Source organism: Talpa occidentalis, unplaced genomic scaffold (assembly GCF_014898055.3).
Source record: "Talpa occidentalis isolate TD23 unplaced genomic scaffold, MPIMG_talOcc4v2.1 talOcc4.5, whole genome shotgun sequence".
Classification (NCBI taxonomy): domain Eukaryota; kingdom Metazoa; phylum Chordata; class Mammalia; order Eulipotyphla; family Talpidae; genus Talpa; species Talpa occidentalis.
The window spans coordinates 80,647,876-80,672,036 of NW_023604861.1; the positions used below are offsets into that span (position 1 = coordinate 80,647,876).

Genomic DNA, 24,161 nt, shown 5'->3' on the forward strand with positions numbered 1-24,161 from the left:
TTTCAGAGATTGAGATGTTTTGATGGTGCATGGTTTTCTTGTGATGACCTAAAAACTAGATTACTCCCATTTTTAGCGTGTAGTCCTCAAACTATTTAGCGTTTAGACTCAAACTATTTATTAAGTAAATGTGTTACTAGTTTCTTTTCTCTAGTAACTGTCCTCATAGTCTTGAGAGACTTTCAAAATCTGCTTAGTTTTTCAGCTGCTCCTGCAAGAATTGCCAAGCCCCCATGGAAAGATTAACTTCAACCCTGGACTTACCTCCTTAGTTTTTATTTTCCAAGAAATTGGCCCAATATTTCTTTACTATATTGTAGATCTCTGATGACTTCAATTAGATTAATGTTTCCCCCCAGGTTTTCAAGTTGTCCTAAGTAAGAAGTTTTGTTAGAATGAGCTGTTCTGCCATTAGCAGAAGTGTAATTTCTACATATTTAGTATTAATTTCCCCCTGATTTTTCTAGGTATTCGTGATGGGAGGTGTCCTTTGTTAGTCTTAGCCATTCACATTGGCTAAAGGTAAGAACTAAGTGTCAAGATAAAAAAAGTCACTAGAAGCTATTGGTTAAAAGATTAGTCTCTGAAGTCAGAGAAAACTGGGCTTAAATTGTGACTTTATATCTTGGTTTTATAATTTTTAGGTTGTCCAGAAAAGAATTTGGAGATGGTTTCTGGTGTTCTTTGAAAACCTAATTAATTATGAAGATGAATAATGTTTATGAAGCATTTAGCATAGGGTTGGCTATAGGAGAATACTTTAGAAATAAGCTGTTGAAAAAAACAAAACTTAATAGAAAAATATCCCATTAAATGGAGAGATTTTGGTTATTAACACCACATAGAACAATCATTGTGTGCTTCTCAATATGAGGCAAAAGTTAGCATATTACATCAGCTAAGTTTCACCTCATTCAAATTATGATGAGACAATCAGACATTAATTACAGATGATCCTGTAAGATAACCAGCTTGAAGCCTTTAAAAGAAAAACCAAAGGCAGGGCAACATTTATGATTAAAAGAGATTAAGAGGACATAAAAGTAATATGTATATGTAAATCTTGTGGACCCTAATTAGAAAAAAAATCTAGAAAGGATTTTTTGGGGCCATTGGGGATATTTAAATATTAATTGCAAATTGGATTTTACTGAATGCATATGAAAATTTTAGATGTGATGATGATATTGTATATAGGGGAGAGTATTTATTTTTAGGAGACACATGCTGAAGTATTTTAGGGTGAAGTATCATATCTGCAACTGGTTCTTAAATGTTTCAGCAAAATAACTACTATATAAATGTGGCAATATTAACAATTGTTATTACTAGGGTATACATAAGAGTTTTTTGTTATGTATCATAACTTTTTTGTAAATTTGAAATGTTCAAAATAAAAAGTTGGAGAAACATTCTCTTTCATTTATCATAAATTTTGAATAAAAATTTATTGAGCATCCACTATGTATTATATACTTTTATAGACAGAGATAGGTAAGATTATTCTCTAAATTTCAGCTTCCTCATGAATAATGTGTAGATAGCACCTGCCCGAATACATTGCTTGGTGCAGAATAGGCATTCAGAAAGTGCTGGCTATTATAACCAAACTTTGCTCGTTGTTTATCTAATTTCATTCATTTGATCGTTATGGGTTTCAACTCTAAAGAAAAATGTATGATCTTTATCTAATGCATTATTCTTCCCAATCTATTTACTGATGTTACTATTGTTATTTTTGTTGATTTTGTGAAGGGCATTTGAAATTTTAAAAAGATTATATATAAAGTCAAAGCAAAGATGAAATTAAAGTGGTTAGGAGAATGTTGTTTTTTCAAATTCTGTGTGTGTGTGTGTGTGTGTGTGTGTGTGTACTCTAATGTCTAAAGTTTTTATATTCATGTAGATTTTATTGAGTTATTTCCTAAAAACTTGGTTACAACTAAAGAAGTTTCTAAATTTATTTTAAAAATACTAGGTCTTGGGCCTCCCTGGTGGCGCAGGAGGTTGAGCGCCGTACTGTGAAGCTGTCCGCCACCTCTGTAGCGTGAGTTCAATCCCCATCAGCCGGGAAAATCCTTAAGGGTGCTGCAGACCTCTCCTGTCTAGTCTGCTGCTCCCCTCAGCAGTGTATTTAGTCAGTGTGCCTATTCTGTTCCCCACTCTGTCTCTGGTGAATCCTCTCACCCTCCTGCGCATCTGGCCTGTACCCCGGTTCTTTTCTAAATAAATAAATCTTTAAAAAATATACTAGGTCTTGAACTGATATTTTATAATATTGGAAGTTCTTTAATACTCTAGTCTAATATCTCTCTACTTTCAAAAATTGTGTATAGTAATATGCTATTTTATCTATGCGTAAGAGCCCTCCTTCCTTGCATTTAACTCTACCCATTTATGTTCTCAGATGCTAGTGGTTGGTTCTGATAAATGTACAGTTCATTCTGAGCCAGTCCTGGAACTTAATGAGTTTATCATTAAGTTCCAAAACTTTCCTTTTGATGCAGACTATGATCATAGCTAATAACTTATGATATGAGACTTATTTTAATACAACAGTAGTAAAATAAAGCACCAATGATTATTAATATAACTTACAAAAGTAATATTTAAAATTGATTTGGGTGACCCAATAATTAAAAAGAACAAGTGACAGTTTTCACTTAAGTTTATTTTCAAGTGTTTATGCAAACAATAAAACATTTCTACTTTCCTATTTTCTTCATTTATTAGCTTTAATATTAAGTATCTGATATTTAGTATTATGGGTTACATATTGCACTTTGATATAACCTTGTCCACTGACAAGAAAATACAGAAATCCATTTTTAATATACATTCTGGGTAAGATTAAAATAAATACTACAGAAATAATTTAACAAATCTTTATGGGTTTGGAGAACACAAAAATAAATAAATGGCCCTGCTATTAAGCAGCTCACAGTCTAAAGGGGGAGATAAATAAGAGACAACTGAATGTAGCATGACAGCTTTGAAAGTGGCATGTACAAAGAACTATGAGAAACTTATGAGGGTCACTTATCAAAAATGGTAGAATTAGGGATGGTTTCAGGTCAAGATAGTGAGCTTTACAAAAGAGTTTGCCAAAAAATAAAAATTAAAAATAACAACAAAAAAAGAGTTTGCTAAGAAAAGAATGGTGGGTGAGAGGGATAACATACCTATAGAACATACCTGGACTGCTTGAACTTAAAGTCCTTTCCAACTTTAGGACAGTAGGAGCCAATCAACTAGCGGCTGCTAGATCGAACAAAGGGAATTTCTATAGAGTGGGACATCTTTCTGTTATTTTGTGATTGTTAAATACAATCTTTTGTGCTACACAGATCAATTTAAGAATAAAATCCCATACTAATTAAACGTTTTGAGGGAACTTTACTATGGTGCTGACCAGAGATTCAGAATGAACAATTTGGTATAATGAGTACCACATTATCTACTTTTAAGAAAAAGTGACCAAAAGCTAAATTAAAGGTATCTGGAAATCTATAAGTTGCATCAAAATCAGATATTGAGGGTTCTCTAAAATAATCTTTAAGTTTGGAGAATACAAAAAGTAGCTGAAGGTACTTTGTCTCGGTTATCTATGAGTAGTATACTAGAAAGTGCTATAAGGCTGTCAGAAAGTCAGTTTTATAATAGTAGTAGTATGGCAGTTCTGATGACAGTGTTATGAAAACTTCAGCACCCTGAGAACAATTCTAGGTCTGTAGGGGAGTAAAGAGCATCTTAATGTTAAGCTTTAGCCCTCTGGTCAGATTAATTTTACATTAAACCACTAGTTTAACACATTTTAAAATTGTTTCAGTGTTTGACAATTCAATTTGATTCCACTGAAAGGGAAATTTTAAAGTTACTGAAATACAAATTTATATAAATACATTGCTAGTCATTTCATTTATAGTTAGTTATGTCTATTACTTGATGAATCTCTAGTTCAGTGTCTTCAAATGGTTTCCTGAATTTCTGAATTTTCACTAAGCATAAAATCAAACTCTTACCCTTTAAGTGCTGCAATATTCACAAATACATGAAATACTACAGTGTAGTACTGTATAGCAAATAAATATCATTTCATGATTTTCCACATTAGAAAACCAGAAAAGTATTTTTTACTAAAGTGCAAAATAAAAACAAAGCTTTGCTTTGATGATATTTTCTATTTACTTTTCATTTAAATGTTAAATATTGTTAAAAGTGAATAAAAAAATGAACAAATATAGATATATGTTTTGCAACCTAAGAGTCATTATAGCTTTTAACACTCAAAGTTATAAAAATCTGTGCTTTTTCTGTTTTTCTTTCCAGTTCAGCTTCTAGAATGTCCCCCCATGTATCTGCATCCATCGGGTACATGATTTTTTCTGGTAGGTTAACAGGAGAACTTATGTTGCTGAATTTGCCACTTAGCCATTCCTGTTTCGCTTTACTCTTCTGGTAATTCCTCCGTAATGTTTCCTGAAAGAGGTAAACCATCATCATTCAAGAATATAGGAGGTTGGTCAGTGAGTTTCAGACTAGAGAAGTTGATTGACAGGGCCGAGAAGAAGATCAAGTATTTAATATACACATATACTAATAAATGGATTATGTGTGCAGAGTGAGTCAGAGATTTCCTGGGGGGTGTTTTTAGATAAGGTGGAGTGAGCTGTAGTCACGTTCCTTCTGATTGACAGGAAAAAACTGCCTGAAATTAGGATTTAAAAAATGTCAAAGGACAGGTGGAAGATAGTGGTTCTCAGAAAAAGAACAATAATTCAACTTAGACTCATGTTCAAAAGTCAACACACTAGTACTCTGTTTATTAAGTCTACGCCCTCCAAGTAGAAGGTAGAATTGGTTCAAATCTACTACAATAGCATTGTCAAAGACACTACAGACTGGGAAGATTAAACTTACCCTCAGGGAATAACCCTTTTTTACATCTTTCTTTACTTCTGGGCACACAGATTGTAAAGTCAAGTAAGGTCCTTTCCATATGGAGTCAGTGCTGCTTATTATTTCATTCCAGTTGCAGCATGTCATTGAAGCTGAACACAAACTCGGAAAGTCCAGCAGACTGAAAATGTACCTCTTAATTTCTCGAGGCAGGAGAATAAAATAGTCATTTTGATTCTTTCTGTTGTTATTTTCAGGATCTGAAGAGTTCATTTCTATGTTGGAATCTCTTGAATTATTGTTTTTTGCTATAGCTTGATGTTTAGTAGATTATCTTCAAATGTAACCTTAAAGTCAAAGTTTAAACAAACTCAGTTTCTTTAGATCAGACTATTGGTCCTATGCTGAACTAGATTCTTTCTGGCTATGATGTGAAGAACTTCAACTTTCTGTACTTGAGCTTCCTATGTATAAAAAGGAGTTAACCATGCTTCTTTCCTGAGTGTGCATAGGACCAAGGGATAATATGTGAACTATCTAACCTTACATCTGCACTGCACATGGGAAATATTCAATACCCTCCTTCTTTTAAAATAGTGTAAGTAAATGGGTTTCTAAATATTTGTTTTTCCATCCTCAAAGAACACTATCTAAAAATGAGTCTTCACTATAATTTATTGAATTAGTAGAGATGACTATTGTGAGAACATTCGATTCCAAGTTTTATTAAGAAATGTTGAACATATTTTAAAATATTGAGATTATCTTTGAAAACAGGTATGATTCAATTCTATTAAACTCCTAAATATTTGTCTATAGGAACTGATGCCTTATCATTAAGGTCTTCATTTACAATTTGCAACTTAACCATCAGCCTAATGGACTTAAAATACTCTACATAAGAATTGTTTATCTACTGGTAACTAATGGGTGGGTGCCCACATTCCACACAAATACTACCTGAAATGGACAAGAGGATGATATCTGGTTAGAATCCTCTCTGGAGGATTCTATTCTAATCCTCTATAGAAGATATCTGGTTAGAATCCTCTATGGTCTATGGACGCTATTCCACATGCATAGTTAATTATGAACTAAGGCTATTAGTCACGGATGCCATCAAGCAATAAAGACTAACAATTATAAACAATGTTTATAATTCTGCTAGATATAGCAGGGTGATTTAAGATTTAAAGTCCAGTTTCAGGGAATTTTCCTAACCTGACCGGCTTTGGAAATCAGTGGAAACCATAGAGCTATTTTTACATATAAAGACAGCTCATATGTACTTAAAAGCAGTTTACTCCATTTTGCACTTCCTTTTATATTCAGGTATGGCAATGCAGGGGGAGGTACTTGAGATACACAAATACTTTTAAACTCAGCTAATGACAATTCCCCCTTTTAGGTGTACTACTCACCTATATGTTTCTGGACTTGCCAAAACCACAGTCACTCCCATTCATTTGATTGTTCATGATCCAAACTAAATACGGTGGTTAAAATTTTAATGTCTGTTCAACAGACGACTTCCTCTTGAGGGTTTGGGGAAGTAAGAAAGTAAACTGATAAAAACAAGATTAAGAATCAAGAGCAAGTTTTTGCTATGCACCTCCTCCCTCTTCATCAAAACAAACCAAAGTCCAGTCATTTTATTCTTGAAAAGACTTCCGTACTAACGGAACGTTACTGTTTATTTGTTTGCTACTTCTTACTGGGGAATAAAATGCTTTCTCCCATCATAATTATATCACAGGAATGAAGGAGGGGAATGATTCATTCTTCAAGACCCACGATTGTAACTTTCAGAGGCAGTTATTCAAAATAATTATTTTGACTCTCTCTACTGTCATGCTCAGTATCCAAAGACTGCATTTCTATGTTGGAATCTCTTGAATTACTGCTTTTTTGCTATAGCTTGATAGTAAATTATCTTCAAACGTAACCTTAAAGGCAAAGCGTAAACATACTCAGTTTCTTTACATTCGACTATAGGTCGCGGGTCTTGGGGAAGCTCCTCACCTTCCACTAACCATCTTCGAAGTCGTTTTGCCTGGACGCCTGGAAAATTACTCCGCTTCTCCTTTACAAACCAAACCGCAAAACTGCCTCTTTAATGAAGTTATAGGAGGAAGGACCGAGACAGCGTAGAAGGTGAGGCTGACGCCACTTGGCTCCTGGGGACACACCCGGCTCTTGGGGACACACCCGGCTCTTGGGGACACACCCGGCTCTTAGGGACACCCAAACCTGTCGATATATTTCAAGTCGGTAAGAATGACCCCACGTACCATCTAAGCCGCCCATCTTGCGCGCCCCGCGCAGGTTGCAGCTGCCCGAGCCCAAGGAACACGATGCACTGAAAAATGAACACAAATGCCAACTGTCAGCCCTGACCTGTCACCACGGCTAAAGACCGCTGAGTGAGGGCAGCCATTGGGCTGGGGGCCGCCAGGGGTGGGCGGCAAGTGAACACCCTCTTACCAGTAGAGCCGCGGCGCCGTCTCCTTCAGCAGTTTAAATTCTGCGGCAACCTTATCCTTCCCATCGTCCCTCAAGCCCCGCCCACCTCTGGCCCCGCCCTGTTGACCCGCACGTGTGCGCTCGCGTAAACACCGCGCGCAGGGCCTTCTGGGATTGGCGTTTTTTTAGGGTGTTTTAACCTCGGAAATGGAGGAAAAAGAAGGTTCCAAGGACCCTAAGGTCCTGCGTCCTTCAAACTGGGTGGGTGGTGCTAAAGGGTGAGGATGGGTGAAACCTGGGCTTTTAATCATTGATTTTGAGGCTCCGTGACGTGGGAATCCCCGAGTGCGTCACGGCTGTGGGGGAGAGGCGGGGCTCTGGACGCGCCCGGGGACCCGGCTGCGCTGCTCCGCGCACTCTGGCGGGTTTCTCCCCCTGTGTTTTTCCCGGGGCCCCGCTTAGGCTCCGCGCGTGGCCGGGGAAAGCGGAAACGGCTGCGGGGACAGTCTCCTTGCGCAGGGGCCATCCTCGCCGCCATGTCGGGGGGCTTCGAGCTGCAGTCGCAGGATGGCGGCCCCCGGGTTGCCCTGGCGCCCGGGGAGACGGTGATCGGCCGCGGGCCGCTGCTGGGAGTAAGTGTGGCGGGGGTCGGCCAGAGCTGTGCGGGGTCCTTGGCTGCTTTGCCAGGCCCTGCTGCGGTCCTGGCCGGATTCCCCACCACGCCGCAACTATCTGTCCGCATATTGCAAGTTTAGGGGCTGCAAGTTTTCCAGTCAACTTTAATCAGCTCATGAACGTTTCTTATGCTGCCTTTAAAGAGCACTGACTCGTATTATTCTAGTGTTTTTATAGGGGAGGGCAAAATAGGGCGGTGGATCCAAATCCACTCTGTTTTTGTTTGGGCCCACGTACAAATTCTTACATACTAAAATGTAAACAAAAATGTCCATTAACTTTACAGGGAGAATAGTTGCCTCAAGGGTTGAGGATGTTGCCTCATCGCCTGAGAAATATTTACAGTAGTATCTCGTCCTTGATAGTAAAACTTTGCCACTTGTGATTTTATCTTTTCAGGCTAATTTCTTTGAAGATTTTAGTCTCTTGCGGACACTTTTATTGTAATAGTTTTTTAGAGTAGTATATCAGTAGCAAACACTTACCTAGTGTTCCACTCATTGATCTAAGGACTTGACTTATACCAACTTCTTATATTCTTTCAAACCCCGATGAGTTGGATGCTATACTATCTTCATTGTTCTTAGGAGAAAATTCAACCATAGAGCGGTTCTTTGAAGGACCTGCATAATGCATTGGGACACATAATGCCACTAAGTTATACATTCTCCCCCTTTTTCGGTATGTCTAGAAGTTAGAAATTTGGCCAGTTTTCTGGAATTCTGTAGCTCTCTCCCTCAATACATACTGTTTTCATAACACTTGGCATTTCTTGTTTGGTGGCCACTTTGTGTGGCACCTTTTGCAGACTCTAGCACCGGGGCATGCAAAGGTGAATGAGAAATGGGTGCCTATCCTCTAGAACTTTTCTCATGTGAACTCTCCACACAAACTTGTGTCAGTGAGGTAATACCTTTTGGAGTATGGAATGTTATCCGGGCTAACCTGTGTCTCAGTGGAATCACTACTATAGGTTTAGTTACCCTTTCCAGGAAGGAAAAGGAGGTTCAAGGTTCAAGTGATAAGTGATAAGGGAAGTCAGCCAGCCCTAAAAGGGGTGGGTGTGTGTGTGTGTGTGAAGGTTATTGAAAATATTGAAGTTCTGTGCTTTTTTTTTAAAAAAACTGGACAAGTAATCACTTAAATGTTTAAATAATACCGTGTTACTTTTATTCATAGTTTATTAACCCCTGTGAATATTTGAAAGAACTGCCTTGTAGGGTTTCTTTCTCTTCATATCCAAGCTAGAAACTTTGACCAGAGTATTTGCTTCATTTAGAAATGTCTGGTGACTAATTAATTTTGATTTGCTTAACAAACTCTATTATTGACACAGAGTATTGTGGATCTGGTAAAAAAGATGGGTGAATTTTTTTAGGCCTGTGTTTTATACACACGCCAGTAGGTTGCAGACTCATTTGAAGCTTGATCTTTGTGTTAAGGGCTTGCTATTGTAGATGAGCCTATTTGGATTCTGTTTTTGAAAATGGTAAGAAATAGAAACTCAGGTATGTGGTCAGGATGTCACTTTCCCTTTTCAAACTATCCTTCAGTGATGAGATTCTGTTGCCAAGTTTAGCAGATAATAGGTTTGTTTATGAATGAAATCCAAAATGTATTGAAGGAAACAATTTAAGAATAAATAACCTTGTTTGTTTTTAAGATTTTAAGCTTAAAAGGTTTTAAGCTTTTAGATGTTTAAGATTGTAGAGCTCACAGATGCATGTTTCTTTTCTGCAATGGTTAAACTCAACATAAGGGCAACCATTTCAGACAACAGCAATTGTAGTGAGGTTGTTGTTGCTGCTGCTGTTGTTTTGTAGTGTGAGTGAGCAAAGACTTATTTCCAAGTGGGAAAACTCAGAAAGTTCATTGTAAATTTATGTCCATCTGAAATGAATACTAATAAAGGAGTTTTGAACTTCCTCATTTAACCAGACTTATTTTTCTGAGACAGGTTTCACAAACCTCTGTAGCCACACAAGCATAAAGGTTTGTAATTCAGTGTGTAAAAGTTTTGGTGCTGAAATAATTTGACAAGAAGAATGTCTATTACAGTGGTAGGAAAACACTTAACAGAATGCTTTGGGAGAACAGAACTCAGTAGAGTTTAATTCTTTTTTTATGCCTTTGGCTTTAGTATGAGTCATGAGCAAGCCTGATGTCCTTTCCTACTAAGTTGTAATTCGGTTTCATGATCTGCAACAATTACAAGGTTTTGCAACAGGCTGATTCTGCAGGGCATTATCCTGAGTTAAAACAGTCATTCTCACAGGTTACAAATTATTGTATCATTCACTTATATAACATTCATTGAAATGACAAAATTATAAAAATGGGAAACATATTTAATGGTTGGGATTAAAGAGAGGGGGAAGAGGGTAGTAGGAAATTGGGTATGTCTATAAAATAGCAACATGAGGGATTTTTGTGGTGATGGAAGTGTTTTGTATCTCAACTGTATCAACATCAATATCTGGTTGTGATACTACACTAGTTTAGCAAGATATTATGACTGGATAAATAGTACAAAATATCTTTATTATATCTTTCAATTATATATTTATCTACAACTATATGAATGAAAACATATAATTAGGAAAAAAAGATTTTACAGTTCAGCTTCTCAAGCAACAGTGTCTTTAGACTAAATTATTTGCTTTGTTTTTCTTTAGTTAAAGCTGATTACACTCTTAAATGAAAACTTTGTGATTTCAAATTTTCCTTGTTCTGTTTTGATAGCAGGTTTATATGACACATTCCTTTATGATCTACTTTCCTCTAAGAAAATAGGACAGTACTAGGTATCTAGTGAGAATTAAAGGCAGATGTAATTGAATGGACTCTTTAAATAAAAAGAACAGGCCCTGCATGGGGATGGGTTAGTTATGAGCCCTTCTCTGGACTCCTCACCAGGCATCTGTTCATCACTTCTAAGAAGGCTATTAAGAGTCTTACAAAATTTGTGCAGTTACCACTCTGAGCTGACAACTCTGTACTCTTCCTATTTCTTCGGGAATCCCATTTGCTGCCCTATTAGTGCAACACAGATTTCTTCCCAGCTACCTCCTCTTTGTTGTCTAGAAGGGGATACCCTTTGGTTTTGCCCATCCCTTAATAATAGTACAATGCTTGGCACATAGTAGATACTCAACGCATGATCTCTTCATTCCTGTTCAGTCTTTCGCTCTTCCAGCACTCATACAAAGGCTACTTGTAACATAGGTATAAAAAGGTTATTACAAGGTTTTAAAGTCAATTTAACCATAGTAAAGAGGCAGTGCTCCTGTCTGCTTAAGCTTAAGTAGCAACATTCACGATGAATTAAGTGTATGATTTTTCCTATTTTGTGACTAATAATAAATTCAGAAAATAGTTGATGAAAATATACTCTAGTCAGACGGGAGAGAGAAAAGAGAAATAAGTCCTTGCTTTTAAGAAACAGTTTAGTAGGTCTGAGAACGAAGTAAATAGGGGTTACAAACTCAAATGGAAACTGGAGCCAGGCAGGCACCTTGAGTGAAGTGACAGGAAGTAAGAAAAACAATGCAGGGGACAGTGATAAATGACAGCAGTGTTCTAGATGACAACTGCCTCGGTGTTGGGAGGCCATAGAAGCGGGATCTGTAATGTACTCCTTGCTACCCACTCCCTTTCCCACCTGGTAACAGTGTCATGTCAGTTTTTTCAAGACTAGTAATGAAATCTCTACTTACAGGTTATATTTAAAGTTTTGTTTCAGTATCATAAGCCATACAGAATGATATTACATAAACAAAGAGGTAGCAAAAGGAACCCACAATTAAGAGGAGGGATCAGAGAAGGCTTCGTGAACTCAGTTACATGCTGAGCTGTCTCTGAGGGTGTTAGAACTTAGAATTTTGGCTAGTGGAGAGTGGATTGTAGGGAGGAGGTTCTTCAGTCTAAATGAATGTATGTTCTAAGGCTTTAACATCAGAAAGTGTAGGGGCCTATTGGTTAATTGAGTAAGTGCTAACTGGATGTGGGGATAATCACAGTGCATCAGTGATCCCATTGAGATTTTATAGACATTGCTTTTATAGTGTGCATTAGGTTTCTTTGTAAAATATACTTTATTGGCAGTTTTAAGGTTCACAATAACTTGAGCAGGAAATACAGTTTCTCATATGTCTTCTGTCCCCTCAGCCACCCTCCTCCATAGTTTCTGCTGCTGTCAGCATCTGGTAACAGTGGTATATTCAGTGAACCTACATTGATATGTCATTGCTCAAAGTCCATAGTTTACACTAGAGTTTACTCATGGCCCTAACATACCTCTATGCTTCACCTATTCCTTCTACCCTCAGCCACTGGCCACTACTGAACTTTTTACTGCTTCCATAGTTTTATGTTTTCCAGAATATTATTTAGTCACGTAGCCTTTTTAGGTTGCTCCTTTCACTCAGTGTCAGTGGTATGTTTTTAAGGTTCTTCCATGTCTTTTCATGGCTTTTTAATGATGAGTAATTAATTGTTCATTGTGTGATTATGTCTCAGTTTATCCATTTCCCCACTGAAGGACATCTTGATCATTTATAACTTTTGGTACCTATGAATAAAGCTGTTATAAACATCTGTGTACAGATTTTTGTGTGGATGTAAATTTTCAGCTCATTTGAGTAAATATCAAGAAGTGTAATTGCTAGAATGTATTGTAGAGTATATTTAATTTTGTAAAGAAACTGCCCATGGTCTTCCAAAGTTGTACCGTTTTGAGTTCCTAACATTAAATGAGAGATTTTTCTACATCCTTACCAGCACTTGGTGCTGTCAGTGTTTTCAATTTTGGCCATTCTAACAGATACATAATTAGTTACTTTGTGTGAGTGTGGGGGGTGTATATGTGTGTGTACATACATATACATACACACATAGACAAATTGTTTATTTCCCCCTAAATTAATGTATTTAAATTCTCATTTCCCAAATTACTGCTCAACTTTAACTTGCCCTCTCACATGCTTCCATACTTCTTTGTTTGAGCTCCTTTCTCTGGTGATTTGATTCTGTAGGTAGTGTCTGGATTTTGTATTTTTTAAAGCTCTGCAGATTATTCTTTGAGAAGCCAGAGTAGAGAGCAATTTCTACAAACACTTAAGTAGAATGCTTGGCATTGAGTAGATCTCCAAGAAATATCTGAACTGAACTAAGTAAATATTCAGAAACTAATTTTCCAATGTCCCAAATGGGATTTAAACACATTCTTGTCTTCCTAAGCGCTATATTTTTACTCACTGTGTTCTCTCTATCATAATATATTATTGATGAGGATGAAGTTCTCACTTTTGTATAGCATTCACTTATGTAAGCAGCATTGCAAGCCAAACAGTTTGGGTGATTTCACATTTTGATGCATCAAGTCAGCCCAGTGCCTTATGTTGGCCAACAATTCAGCAACCTTGAATCAGGAATGCAGAAAATATTGACTTTTTAGAAGATCTAAATGGTCTTTATTTTGCCAGTATTGTGAATTAAATAGGTGTTTGTGACGTAGTTTGATAATCTAACTTGTGAGGTTTGGTCTCCTTGAAGGGGTCAGATAGGTTTTAAATTGTGGGGTCATTTTTCCCTGAAAGGGTCAGATAGGCTTTCTTTAATAGTCCATAGTAAGCCTCTTGCAATCAGTGTCTCTTTAATATAGGAATGAAAAGTCAATCAGGAACCTGCAAGTCTGGGAATGTCTATTACCAATGCATAAAGAATGCAGATTATTTTAAATTTAGAGCATTGAAGTCCTGGACTAAGAGAATCTTTGTCCTTGTCTCAGTCCTTTGCCTTTTTCTTAACATGGCGATCACTGCTCCTTCTTTTTATGACCTAGAAGAATGGAGTTTGGGGATGTCATCCAAATATAGGTTTATCTGTAAACCTATCTTGTCTGAGAATCTCATCTTGACTCCCCCTAGCAAGTCATGTGAAACCTCCTGCTCTCCCTGATGTTGCAGGTCCTTAAACACACTACCTATAGCCATGTAAATTCTCCATCCATATGTTACTAAATTTTGGCTTTTTCTCCTAATTAACTGTCTGACATTAAGTTGTTTGTTGGTCCAGCTCAATCTCAGAAGATCCCAGATGGGATCAGGGAATTTCTCTCTCTGCCCTGAAACAATTATTTACATTTTTATTCTCATGGAAAAGTATATTCACAAGTTCCAAAGAACACATCTAGTAGATTAAAACCCTTAAAAGAGAACTTACTCTAAATTGGAGTGTGCTTAGAGAACTTCAGGCCAAAATCAAGTCCATTTCATTAAACTTACTCTTTCTTAACATTAGAAATTGAGCATTGTTACCGTCCAAGTGCAGTAATATTACACATCTTATATCAGCTGACTGTCGCGCTACTGGTATTGATAACTGAGCCCTGGACTCTGCTGGACCTGATACTCTCGAGATAAAACATTTTACAATTTATCAGCTGGTTAATAGTTACCAGCCTAGGGTCTTGATTTCAGATTTTATTTACTTGTCACAAAAATTGTTTGAGAAAAGGATTTTATGCCTATTATGCCTAAGATAGTTCTCATGCTTCTTTAGATTTATGCATTTTCTTATCATATAGGTGGAAATCCCATACCAGATGATTTTCTTTTCCTCTACTATGTAAGTTTGAATTTGTCTATTTTTTGCCTGTTGTCAATAGAAAAAACTAGATAACCTTGTGTGAAGGTACCGTAGATTATAAAGTATTGTACAAGACAGTTTTTATTACCTTAGCTCTTGGTGTGTTATGTAGTGTATATTGGAAAAAAAAATACATCTTGCCTCTTCCCTGTTCCTGTGTTTATAGACACCAGGATAAACTGGAACATTTAATCATGACTATGTTATACCTGTCAATAATATCCAGAAAATTCTGTAGAAAACATTTTAAGAAAAATTACCTGGTGTTGATTTTTTTTTTTATTTATTTATTTATTTTTTTTATAGAGGCATGTTTTATTTATTTATTTTATTTGTTTGTTTGTTTTGTTTTTACATGCACTGGGTACAGTCAGAAGCGCGGGAGGGTGAGAGAATTCACCAGGGCCAGAGCGGGGAGCAGAGCAGGCAGAAGGACCGAAGTACACCGCTGAGGGGAGCAGCGGGCGGCAGGAGAGGTCTGCGCGCCATGTGGGACCCTCCTCCGGTGGCCGGGGAGCAGCCGGGGATCGAACCGGCGCCGCAGAGGCCGCGGGCAGCTTCGCAACCCAGCGCTCAACCGCTGTGCCACCGGGGAGGCCCCTACCTGGTGTTGATTTTTCAATAAATATGATATATAAGCAAAAAATGAAATGAAGTACCATTTTATTACAACTATTTCTGGATCCAATAGTAGCTTTTCCGCTTTTATTTTTAGAATTTGGGTAATAATAAATAGGTTAGAAACTTTGATTCAAAACATCTAAGCATTTCTGCTAGTAGTATAGGAAAATCTTCATTTTGCTTGATTTCAGAAAATGTGAGAAATTCTTTACAAATCAAAAATAGTTCTTTTATGTCTGTAAGTCTTTTGGTGCAAACATCATGTCTTAAAAATAGAGAAAGGACTTTTACATACATCATAATGCATAAAATATTCAGCTCAAAATCAGAAAATCAAAGAAAAGGGATCCACACTGTACCAGTACAAAAGTGATATAGAAATATCCCTGTCTCCATTTAAAAAACAATATGAAGAATTCAAGTAAAAAGGAGTTTTTTATAGTATCTGGAAAAAAATTGCTGTCATTTTAGTTGTTAGTAAGAAAGTATAGGAGTGATTACAGCATTATCCTTCAGCCAAATATTCTTCAGGGTTTCCTTTCTAAGCTCCTGCCTATATACTATGCAATTCTTTTAATATTAAGAAAAGTTCTTTAACTTGAGTGCTTGAGTTTTGTGTATGTATATAAAAATGTGTACTGTCACATCACTCAGAGAATTGGAACTGCAATAACTTAATACAACTTTTTATTCACTTTTATCTAGTTTTCCTAATAATAACTTATTTAGCATTAAAAAATTTAGGATCCAGGGCCTCCCCAGTGGATCATCACTAAGTGCTATCATCACTAGGCCTGAATTTGATCCCTGGCCAAGGAGCTAACCTACATATGGTGCAGCAGACCTCTGTCTTGCCCACTGTTCCCCTTAGCAGTATATTTCAGTAGATCCACCTGTTCTGCTTCCCCCGTCTCTGGTGAATCCTCTCACATCCCCACCCCCCCAGCTCTGGCCTATACCCCAGTTCTTCTACCAAAAAAAAAAAATTAGGATCCAATCATATATTATCTCCTTTAATCTACAACTATTCTGTCTTTTATGGCATTAATACTTTTAGGAGTCAAGGCCAGTTGTTTCATAGAATGCCCGCAATTTTGATTTGTCTGATTATTTCCACATACTTTGATCCAGGTTAAACATTTTGGGCATCAGTATTGCGTAGATGGCTTGAACTCAGAGCAGCATATCAGGAAGCCCATGTAAATGTGAGCCCTTGGGGAAGGCGGTTTGGGCTAGACTTCTCCCAGTGAAGTTATCTTTCCTTTCAGGAATTATCTGTTGAGCAATCCTTTGAGACTTCACGAATGTTCTGTTTCCCATTAAGTTTTCACCTGAAAGTTAAGATCAGCTGATCCCTTATGGTTATTACATTGGTAGCAACAAAATAATGTTTTTCTGTTTTCTGGTAACAAAAAAAAATTTCTTTATTAGCTGCCATTCTTTTATACAGAAAGGCTTTTCCTTCCAGTCTGTAAGGGCCGGACTGGGCACAGGTGCAGGTTCTCTGATCCCATGCAGACCGGGTAAAGGAGGAGTCAGAGTTCTCAGTGGTTTTGCAGGTCTTTTATTGGGGTTCACCAGGCATATGGCAGGCAGGGGTGCTGGCTGGGGGGCTGGGAGGCCTGCCAGCCTCCCAGCCCCCAGCAAGTCTTTACTCTATCTGGGCTATCTGGCGTTCTCTGCTTCTGCGTCGGCTTCTCCTTCAGGTTCTGCTGCTGCTGGCTGGGGCTGCTGGCATCACCCCGTGACGCCGCCCTTAAAAGCACAGTCTTAGCTCAGCTGAATCCCATCTACCTATGCCCACACCCTATTCCAGGTGCCCGCCATCAGGCATGCATTCAGGACAAGGATCCATCATCTATCCTGATGGCGGAAGGGCAGAAAAGCCTGATATTTTCTTTACCCTACAGTCCACCCCCTCAGGGTTTTCTGCCATATAGTCTATACATGTATACAATTTTCTAAGCAAACAAACAAAGCAGCCATGGCCCACAAAAGCAAATACATCAAATATAACAAAATACAACAGAACACAAATAAGTCCAGGCAGGGCACCAACCAAGTGCAAAAGACAATTATTGGTACCAGCAGATGAGCCACCAAATCTGCTGCCGAAGGCACTGCTCATACGAGGGAGGGGAATCACTCACGGCATCTACTATAACATACCAGGAGCCGTCAGGCTTCCTGGCCTTCTCTGGCTGTAGTCTCGGCTACAAGCCACACACCGCATCCACCCCCAGGATGCACTAGCTCTGGGATTGGCAATTTTATTCTGTTGGGGGTAATCGCCAACCCTCAGGGTTTCTGTCTGCAGTCGCTCCAACACTCGGCCTTCACAGCCACCCATGCGACTCGCAGACCCCTGCACTCAGGCCAACCCACTGCACAGGCACATGGGTCGGGGATCCAAACTCTGCATTCGGCTTGGGCTCCACCCCAAGCCACGTTCCCCACTCGCCCCCCAAGGACAGGTTCCTCAGCTCCTCACCCTCAAGAATGAGCAGGGCATCACCCACAGGTGATTTTATGAGACTCACAGGTCTTCAGCATACTAAGGCTGCTTAACAGCCACTCAGGGCTTCTCAACTTAGCATCAGCACCAGCTTTTGCTTTCTTAGTTGGCTTTTCTCCTCCACCTGGCTGCTGGGCATAACAGGCTGCTTTTGGCCATCTAGGCCCACTGGCCACCCCCAGATTCTCAAAAAAAACATAACCTGCCAAGGTCCTCCGCCTTCTGGCAGGATTGTCAGTCCAGGTTTATCAGTCCATGTCCATTGGCCTCTCCCTGCGTCAGCAGCGGCCTGCTGCCTCAGGGATCATTGGCTGGTCCTTTCCAGTATCGTTGCCTGGTCCTTTCCGGTGTCGTTGCCTGGTCCTTTCCGGTGTCGTTGGCTGGTCCTTTCCGGTGTCGTTGGCTGGTCCTTTCCGGTGTCGTTGGCTGGTCCTTTCCGGTGTCGTTGGCTGGTCCTCTCGGGCATCTCCTCCATGCGAGGTCTCGTCCCACAGCTCCGGACCGAATCCACCTTCTGTGCCGCCATGGCGCCTCCAGCGTCATCACAGGCAAACAGTCTGTTCTTCTTAGTGCCTCCAGGTCTTCGGAGGGCTCCAATACCCGTCTGCATGGATCTTGCCGACTTACGCCAATTGTAAGGGCCGGACTGGGCACAGGTGCAGGTTCTCTGATCCCATGCAGACCGGGTAAAGGAGGAGTCAGAGTCCTCAGTGGTTTTGCAGGTCTTTTATTGGGGTTCACCAGGCATATGGCAGGCAGGGGTGCTGGCTGGGGGGCTGGGAGGCTGGCAGGCCTCCCAGCCCCCAGCAAGTCTTTACTCTATCTGGGCTATCTGGTGTTCTCTGCTTCTGCGTCGGCTTCTCCTTCAGGTTCTGCTGCTGCTGGCTGGGGCTGCTGGCATCACCCCGTGACGCCGCCCTTAAAAGCACAGTCTTAGCTCAGCTGAATCCCATCTACCTATGCCCACACCCTATTCCAGGTGCCCGCCATCAGGCATGCATTCAGGACAAGGATCCATCATCTATCCTGATGGCGGAAGGGCAGAAAAGCCTGATATTTTCTTTACCCTACACAGTCCTAGCCCTAGCCCCTCTCAAATTCAATGTAAACTCATAGATTATTTGTGTATCTTCCATTATTCCCGTTATTCATATTGATGCCTAAATTGTTACCAACTTTGCCGCATCTCTGAATTGTTAGATGTGAATTGTATTTTCAGCATTTCTTAACTCAGGTGTTACTCTTTTGGGGAGTGGCATTACTTGTTTCCCATTACCCCTAGATTCTTGCTCCCTCTTACCAGTTTGTCCTGTTGGTGATTTAAGTGTGAGTATTTGGGGAAGTTCTCCTACTTACCAGTTTATCATGTTGGTGATGTAGGTGTGAGTATTTGGGGAAGGCAGGGTGGGACAGACTTCTCCCAGTGAAGCTATCATTCCTTTCAGGAGTTATCTGTTGAGTGATCCTTTAGATTGCATCAGTGTTCTGTTTCCCATTAAGTTTTCACCTGAAAGTTAAGATCAACTGATCCTTTATGGTTATTACATTGGCAGCGGCCACCTGACTCTTTCCCAGCATATGTTCTGAAGCTTGATCTGCATTTGGTGTTTCTTTCCCGTCTTACATGTAACCAAGTTTGCGGTATTCTTTTTTCTTAGTTATGCTTTAGATGCAGGATGTAGGTATTTTCTTTGCTCTATTTGTTGAGCTCTGATTTTTTGGAGGATGTATGGTGTGGTTAGAATTTAGGTGGTTACAGTTATTCTATAGGAAACTGGAATGCCTTAATTTTTACTATTTTTATGACTAAAATGTGAATGCCTGATTTTGTGAAGTTTTCATTTAAACCCCTTGACTCCTGGTAATAAATAAGGATACTTGGGTAAGTCTCTAGTATTTTTTGAAGTATGTTAAACCATTTTTACTGTTCTCACTAGCTTTGAGCTAGCGAGCCAAATATAGTTTGAAAAAGAAACTCAAGTGTACTCTTTGAGTTCTTGGGTTCTTTGCTTTTCTATAGCCTCTTTCCACTTGCAGCCCAATATCAATCATCGCTCCATCCATACCCCTTAACAGTGTTAAGAGCAAAGGTGTCTTTTGAATCAGATTGCTTAGGTTCCAATCATAGTCCTGGTCCTGCTGCTTATAGGCTGTGTAAGTAGTTACTTAACCTCTTTGCACTAACATTTCTCACCTACAAATGAATATAATAGTATTTTTTCCATAGATTTTTGTGATGATTAAACATGATAGGTGTAGAACAGGAACTTGATCTTGATAAATCATTGCTGTTACAGTTAATATGAGTGTATGGATATTTACTCTATACAAAGAAAACTGTCAGCTGTTAAATAAAGGAGGCCATAAGCTGTTTAAGATAATAAATTAGTGATCTATCACCAATCCCAAGTCCTTCCATCCCCCACCACCATGAAACTAAAATAAACTTTAATGATAATTTGTTAAACCTTTAAACTTTCCATTGAGAAAACAAATTGTATTTTGTAATCTATTCACTATTTAGAGGTATTATTTAAAATGAACAATTATAGTTAAATGCCTGAATGATGTCAATTTCAAAGTCTCTTTAAAACAATTTTTTTTGGGTACTCTGTAGAGACTTGCAGCTTGCATTGGGAATTGTATGGTTGTAAAATCATGTGTCCACTAGAGGTCACTTTATACTCATTATTTCAATATTTTACAGTAAATTACTCAACTATTTTCTTGCTAGTATCAGTGAAACTTATTTCAAAGACTGACAGAGGAAAAAGCCCATTATTGCCTCCTGCAAAAATATAGTTTGAAAAAGAAATAAACCTGAGCTGGACTATTACAGGAACCATCATTATGTGTCCTTGTTTTGTATTTGCAGATTATTACTCTGTTGGTTAGAAAATTGATTTGTATTATTAAAATTAACAAGGAAATTTTCATCCCTGTTAGAAATAGAGATACTTCTTACTCCCAGCCACAGGCTAATTTGTATTTCTTGAAGCTATTTCTGAATGATTACATGTAGTTATAGAGTCATCTATGAATATTTTTCTGATATATTTATTTTTACTAATTGATTTGGAGTACTACCTACTCAAAAAGTGACCTACACAGTTACCTAAATTCTTTGGACTTGGAATTTCCAAATATGTAAAATATGAATAATAACTATAACAGTGTCTTCGTGAATACCAATGTTTATGTGAAACTTTATGCAAGGGCACAATCTATGCAAATGCTGCAATAGGTTATCAGATAACTGCTGTTGTGTTTGACCCACAAAGGCACATTAGGGGTAGAATATAGGAATCTCCAAATTTCTGTCTTCTCTTATCTGACAGAATGGATTATTATTATTAGCTTATATTTACTTTTCTGATATAACCATTGTGGCTAATAGTGAATATTTTTTAAATGAATTACCTTTCACTTTACTGTCGTAAATGTTTTAAAAAATTGACTATAACTGTGTGGAAAATTCACGTATGTGGAATTCATTCTATTGCGGTACTTGATGTTACTATTTTTATATAGTCGCAATCTTAGTGTGGAACTGCTATATGGTTAAAGAAAAAGTGGTACTGATTCCTGGAAGTGTCACATTTTTGCAGATCTAATGGGTTTAATTGAATTTGGTCATTACTATCATCTGCTTTTACAGATAATTTTGGTCCTGATGTGGCTAGTAAGTATCTGAGTTGAAATGATAGATACCAAGAGATGGGCCACATAATTATAGTATTCGGTGGTGGAGCTGGTTCTTAAAATGTTTTTGTTATGTATTAGCCTCAAATTACATAGGTAATTTTACTATTGTGCTTACAGCCATGCAGAGAAGTCCTGACAGGCAATTTCAGCATTTAAAGTGCAAACAGTTTCTAAACTTTGGTATGCAGAAATGATGGTGAGCATAAGTAGAAAACAGATGGCTCAAACAGGAAGCAAGTGTATAAAAAAAGTGATAACCTCTTTTTCACTGTCAACATTTGGTTTTCACAGCATCCCCTCCCACCTTCCTGTTCCCTTTATTACTGCTGGTGGCCCTAGCACTCAGTGCAGGTCTGCCTGACCCAGGTCTGTCTGTAGTCACAAGCCTGTAGTTACACATTTTATATTTACCACAGGCTGCTTTTCAAACCTTTTGTATTATACCATACTATGTATTTTCTGCACTTAAAATGTTTTCTGCTGGGTGCATACTATATAGATTTCTCTCTCATTTTATGAATTTTATTTATCAGAACCCCCACTAAATGTCTGTCTTGAATGGAAACCATCATATTAGGTCTTTGGATCTGTTAGTTTCCAACTGTGAGTCTCTGTTCTGCCATTTATTCTGTGATTTGGGGCAGGTCCCTCAGTCTCTGAGTTGTTTCATTTCTGTCCAAAGAGACAGTCAATTCAGTACACAATTGTTGTGATGTTGTGGCACAGTGGTAGTGCCTCTGACTCCAGATCAGAACCTTGCATGTTCTGTATACAGTTGTTGAATGAAAAATATATTTCATATCTTGCCTACTAATTTTAGAAATGCGGCTGTGGGTTTTTTCCTTGTTTTGTTTTTTGAAGAGATGACCATTTGAAATTTTTTTTTTTCCTTTTGCAGATTACAGACAAAAGAGTGTCCAGAAGACATGCAATTCTTGAGGTGGTGGGTGGTCAGCTTAGAATTAAACCGGTAAATATGTTATTCATGCTTTAACATTTTGTCTCTCACTTTTTCCCAGTTCTTAGAGGGGCTTATTTTCTAAGATTATGGAAATAGGAATTAATGTCAGAATATATCCTTCTTGATATCTGCACCCCTATATTTTTTGCAGCACTATTTACAATAGGTAAGATATGGAAACAACCCAAATGTCCCCCCCCCCAAAAAAAATACACATACACACACATACAATGGAATATTTGTTTGTTCAGCAATATTTGTCAGCAATATTTGGTTGTTCAGCAATCAAAAAAGATAAACTCATGCCATTCACAGCAACATGGATGGAGCTGGAAGGGATTATGCTCAGTGAAATAAGCCAGAAAGAAAAGGGAAAATATTGGATAGTTTCACTTATAGGAGGAATGTAGGGGAACCAAATAAGGGATCAGGGAAAAAATAATTATAATAAGTTATAAAACAAAATTAAAGGCAACTATTAATCAGAGATATTGCAGGGGAGGGAGAGGGATCAAAACAGAGGAAGGAAGAACACAAGAGACTATGTTGATGGTGGATGGGTGAATTGGTGGTAGGAATTTTATGGGGACTACACCTGAGAGGAAAAAGCATGCGTTATTGATGTAAAACAGAAGAATGATGTAAAATATATTTAAAAAAATAATGTCAGAATATATCCTTATTGCCAGAAGATAATTGGGAGATAACTATTTAAATTATCTCATTTTCCACAAGGCAATTCTTACATAATTAGAATTTTAATGAAAGATGACTACCAGTTCATGTTTACATTATGATTGTGTTCATAACCGAATATTACAAATGAGATCCTATAAGAAAGTCTGTAACTATGTAATAGTTGTTTTTTTGAGGGGTGGGCAGTGACCAAAGTTATTTCAGTCTTATAAAGCTATATTTTACAGTTTTCTATACCTTGGTGTGTACAGTTGAATATTTCTAAAATTTGGACCTTGTTCAACTGTAAAGTTTTAAAAAATAATTTTAATTTGAGAGTCCTTGTTGAAGGCTAGAATTTGAATTGCTTCCGTTACAGTCTCAGCACTGATGTTTTATCAGGACAGCAGTTTTTGAGAATATATGTGATTATTCTATTTTATTTGCAGAACTTATTGGATAGGAGAATGAAATGTGTGTGTAAGGGTCCATTTATTTTGGACTAGATGTTGTGCTGATAAAATTATTCATTCTTATGTCTTATGTCTGAAAATTAAACTTCCACCTCAAATGATGCATAAAAATCCAATTCCAGGTAGATTAAATAGGAAAGTTAAAGAATAAAGCTATTAGAAGATAATATAAGAAAAAGTTATGATCTTAGAGTAGGAAATGGATTTTAAATAAAGTATGAAAAGTAGAAACTGTAAAAGAAAGAGTAAAAAAAGCCAATTACTTGAAATTAAAAACATTTTCTTAATCAAAAGACACTAAAATAAAAATGGAAAATATAATATAGAGAAGTTATTTAATATACATGTAATTGAAAAAGAAAGGAAATCCAAAATATATAGCAGATGTTTTCAATCAAATATTTTGCTATGATGGTCCCTTTTATCTGTATACATTCCCAAATTATGTTTGGCTATTAAATATTTTTTGGTTTTCTTTCAACTTGGAAATCCAAACATACTCTTAAATTAAAAATTGCCTTTGACA

At 37.9% G+C, this 24,161-nt stretch overlaps 2 protein-coding genes across 9 annotated transcripts in view; one reads left to right on the forward strand and one right to left on the reverse strand.

Moving 5' to 3' along the window:
- Positions 1-2,657: 2,657 nt before the first annotated feature.
- On the reverse strand, positions 2,658-11,888 carry FBXO48 (F-box protein 48). Of its 4 annotated transcripts, XM_054701684.1 has the most exons (7): positions 11,838-11,888; positions 8,523-8,660; positions 7,191-7,258; positions 6,922-7,010; positions 6,321-6,464; positions 4,921-5,246; positions 2,658-4,479 (listed from the first exon to the last, which is right to left on the reverse strand). In XM_054701684.1, exons 6-7 carry the CDS (start codon positions 5,170-5,172, stop codon positions 4,261-4,263), a joined length of 471 nt encoding a protein of 156 aa, XP_054557659.1. In that variant the 5' UTR covers positions 5,173-5,246; positions 6,321-6,464; positions 6,922-7,010; positions 7,191-7,258; positions 8,523-8,660; positions 11,838-11,888; the 3' UTR covers positions 2,658-4,260. The 4 variants fall into 4 exon arrangements, with proteins under 4 accessions (XP_054557659.1, XP_054557658.1, XP_037383423.1 ...); XM_054701683.1 differs by lacking the exons at positions 8,523-8,660; positions 11,838-11,888 and adding an exon at positions 7,384-7,439 and having other exon boundaries at positions 6,922-6,982; XM_037527526.2 differs by lacking the exons at positions 8,523-8,660; positions 11,838-11,888 and adding an exon at positions 7,384-7,439.
- The window catches only part of APLF (aprataxin and PNKP like factor), a 67,293-nt gene continuing 50,659 nt past the window's right edge, over positions 7,528-24,161 (forward strand). Inside the window, exons 1-2 of one of the 5 annotated variants that reach the window (XM_037527521.2) lie at positions 7,528-7,623; positions 22,425-22,496. In XM_037527521.2, coding sequence (XP_037383418.1) covers positions 7,570-7,623; positions 22,425-22,496 — 126 coding nt within the window. In that variant the 5' untranslated portion in view covers positions 7,528-7,569. Of the gene's footprint in view, positions 7,624-7,765; positions 7,995-22,424; positions 22,497-24,161 lie in introns of those variants that run through there. The other 4 variants (XM_037527522.2, XM_037527523.2, XM_054701682.1 and 1 more) reach the window with 4 other exon arrangements.

Excerpts from the sequence above, each read along its gene's own strand:
- FBXO48 (XM_054701684.1), bottom strand. The coding sequence starts at position 5,172 with ATGAACTCTTCAGATCCTGAAAATAACAACAGAAAGAATCAAAATGAC. Across the intron at positions 4,480-4,920 it reads AAAAGGGTTATTCCCTGAGG|GAAACATTACGGAGGAATTA; the intron begins GTAAGTTTAATC and ends TACCTCTTTCAG.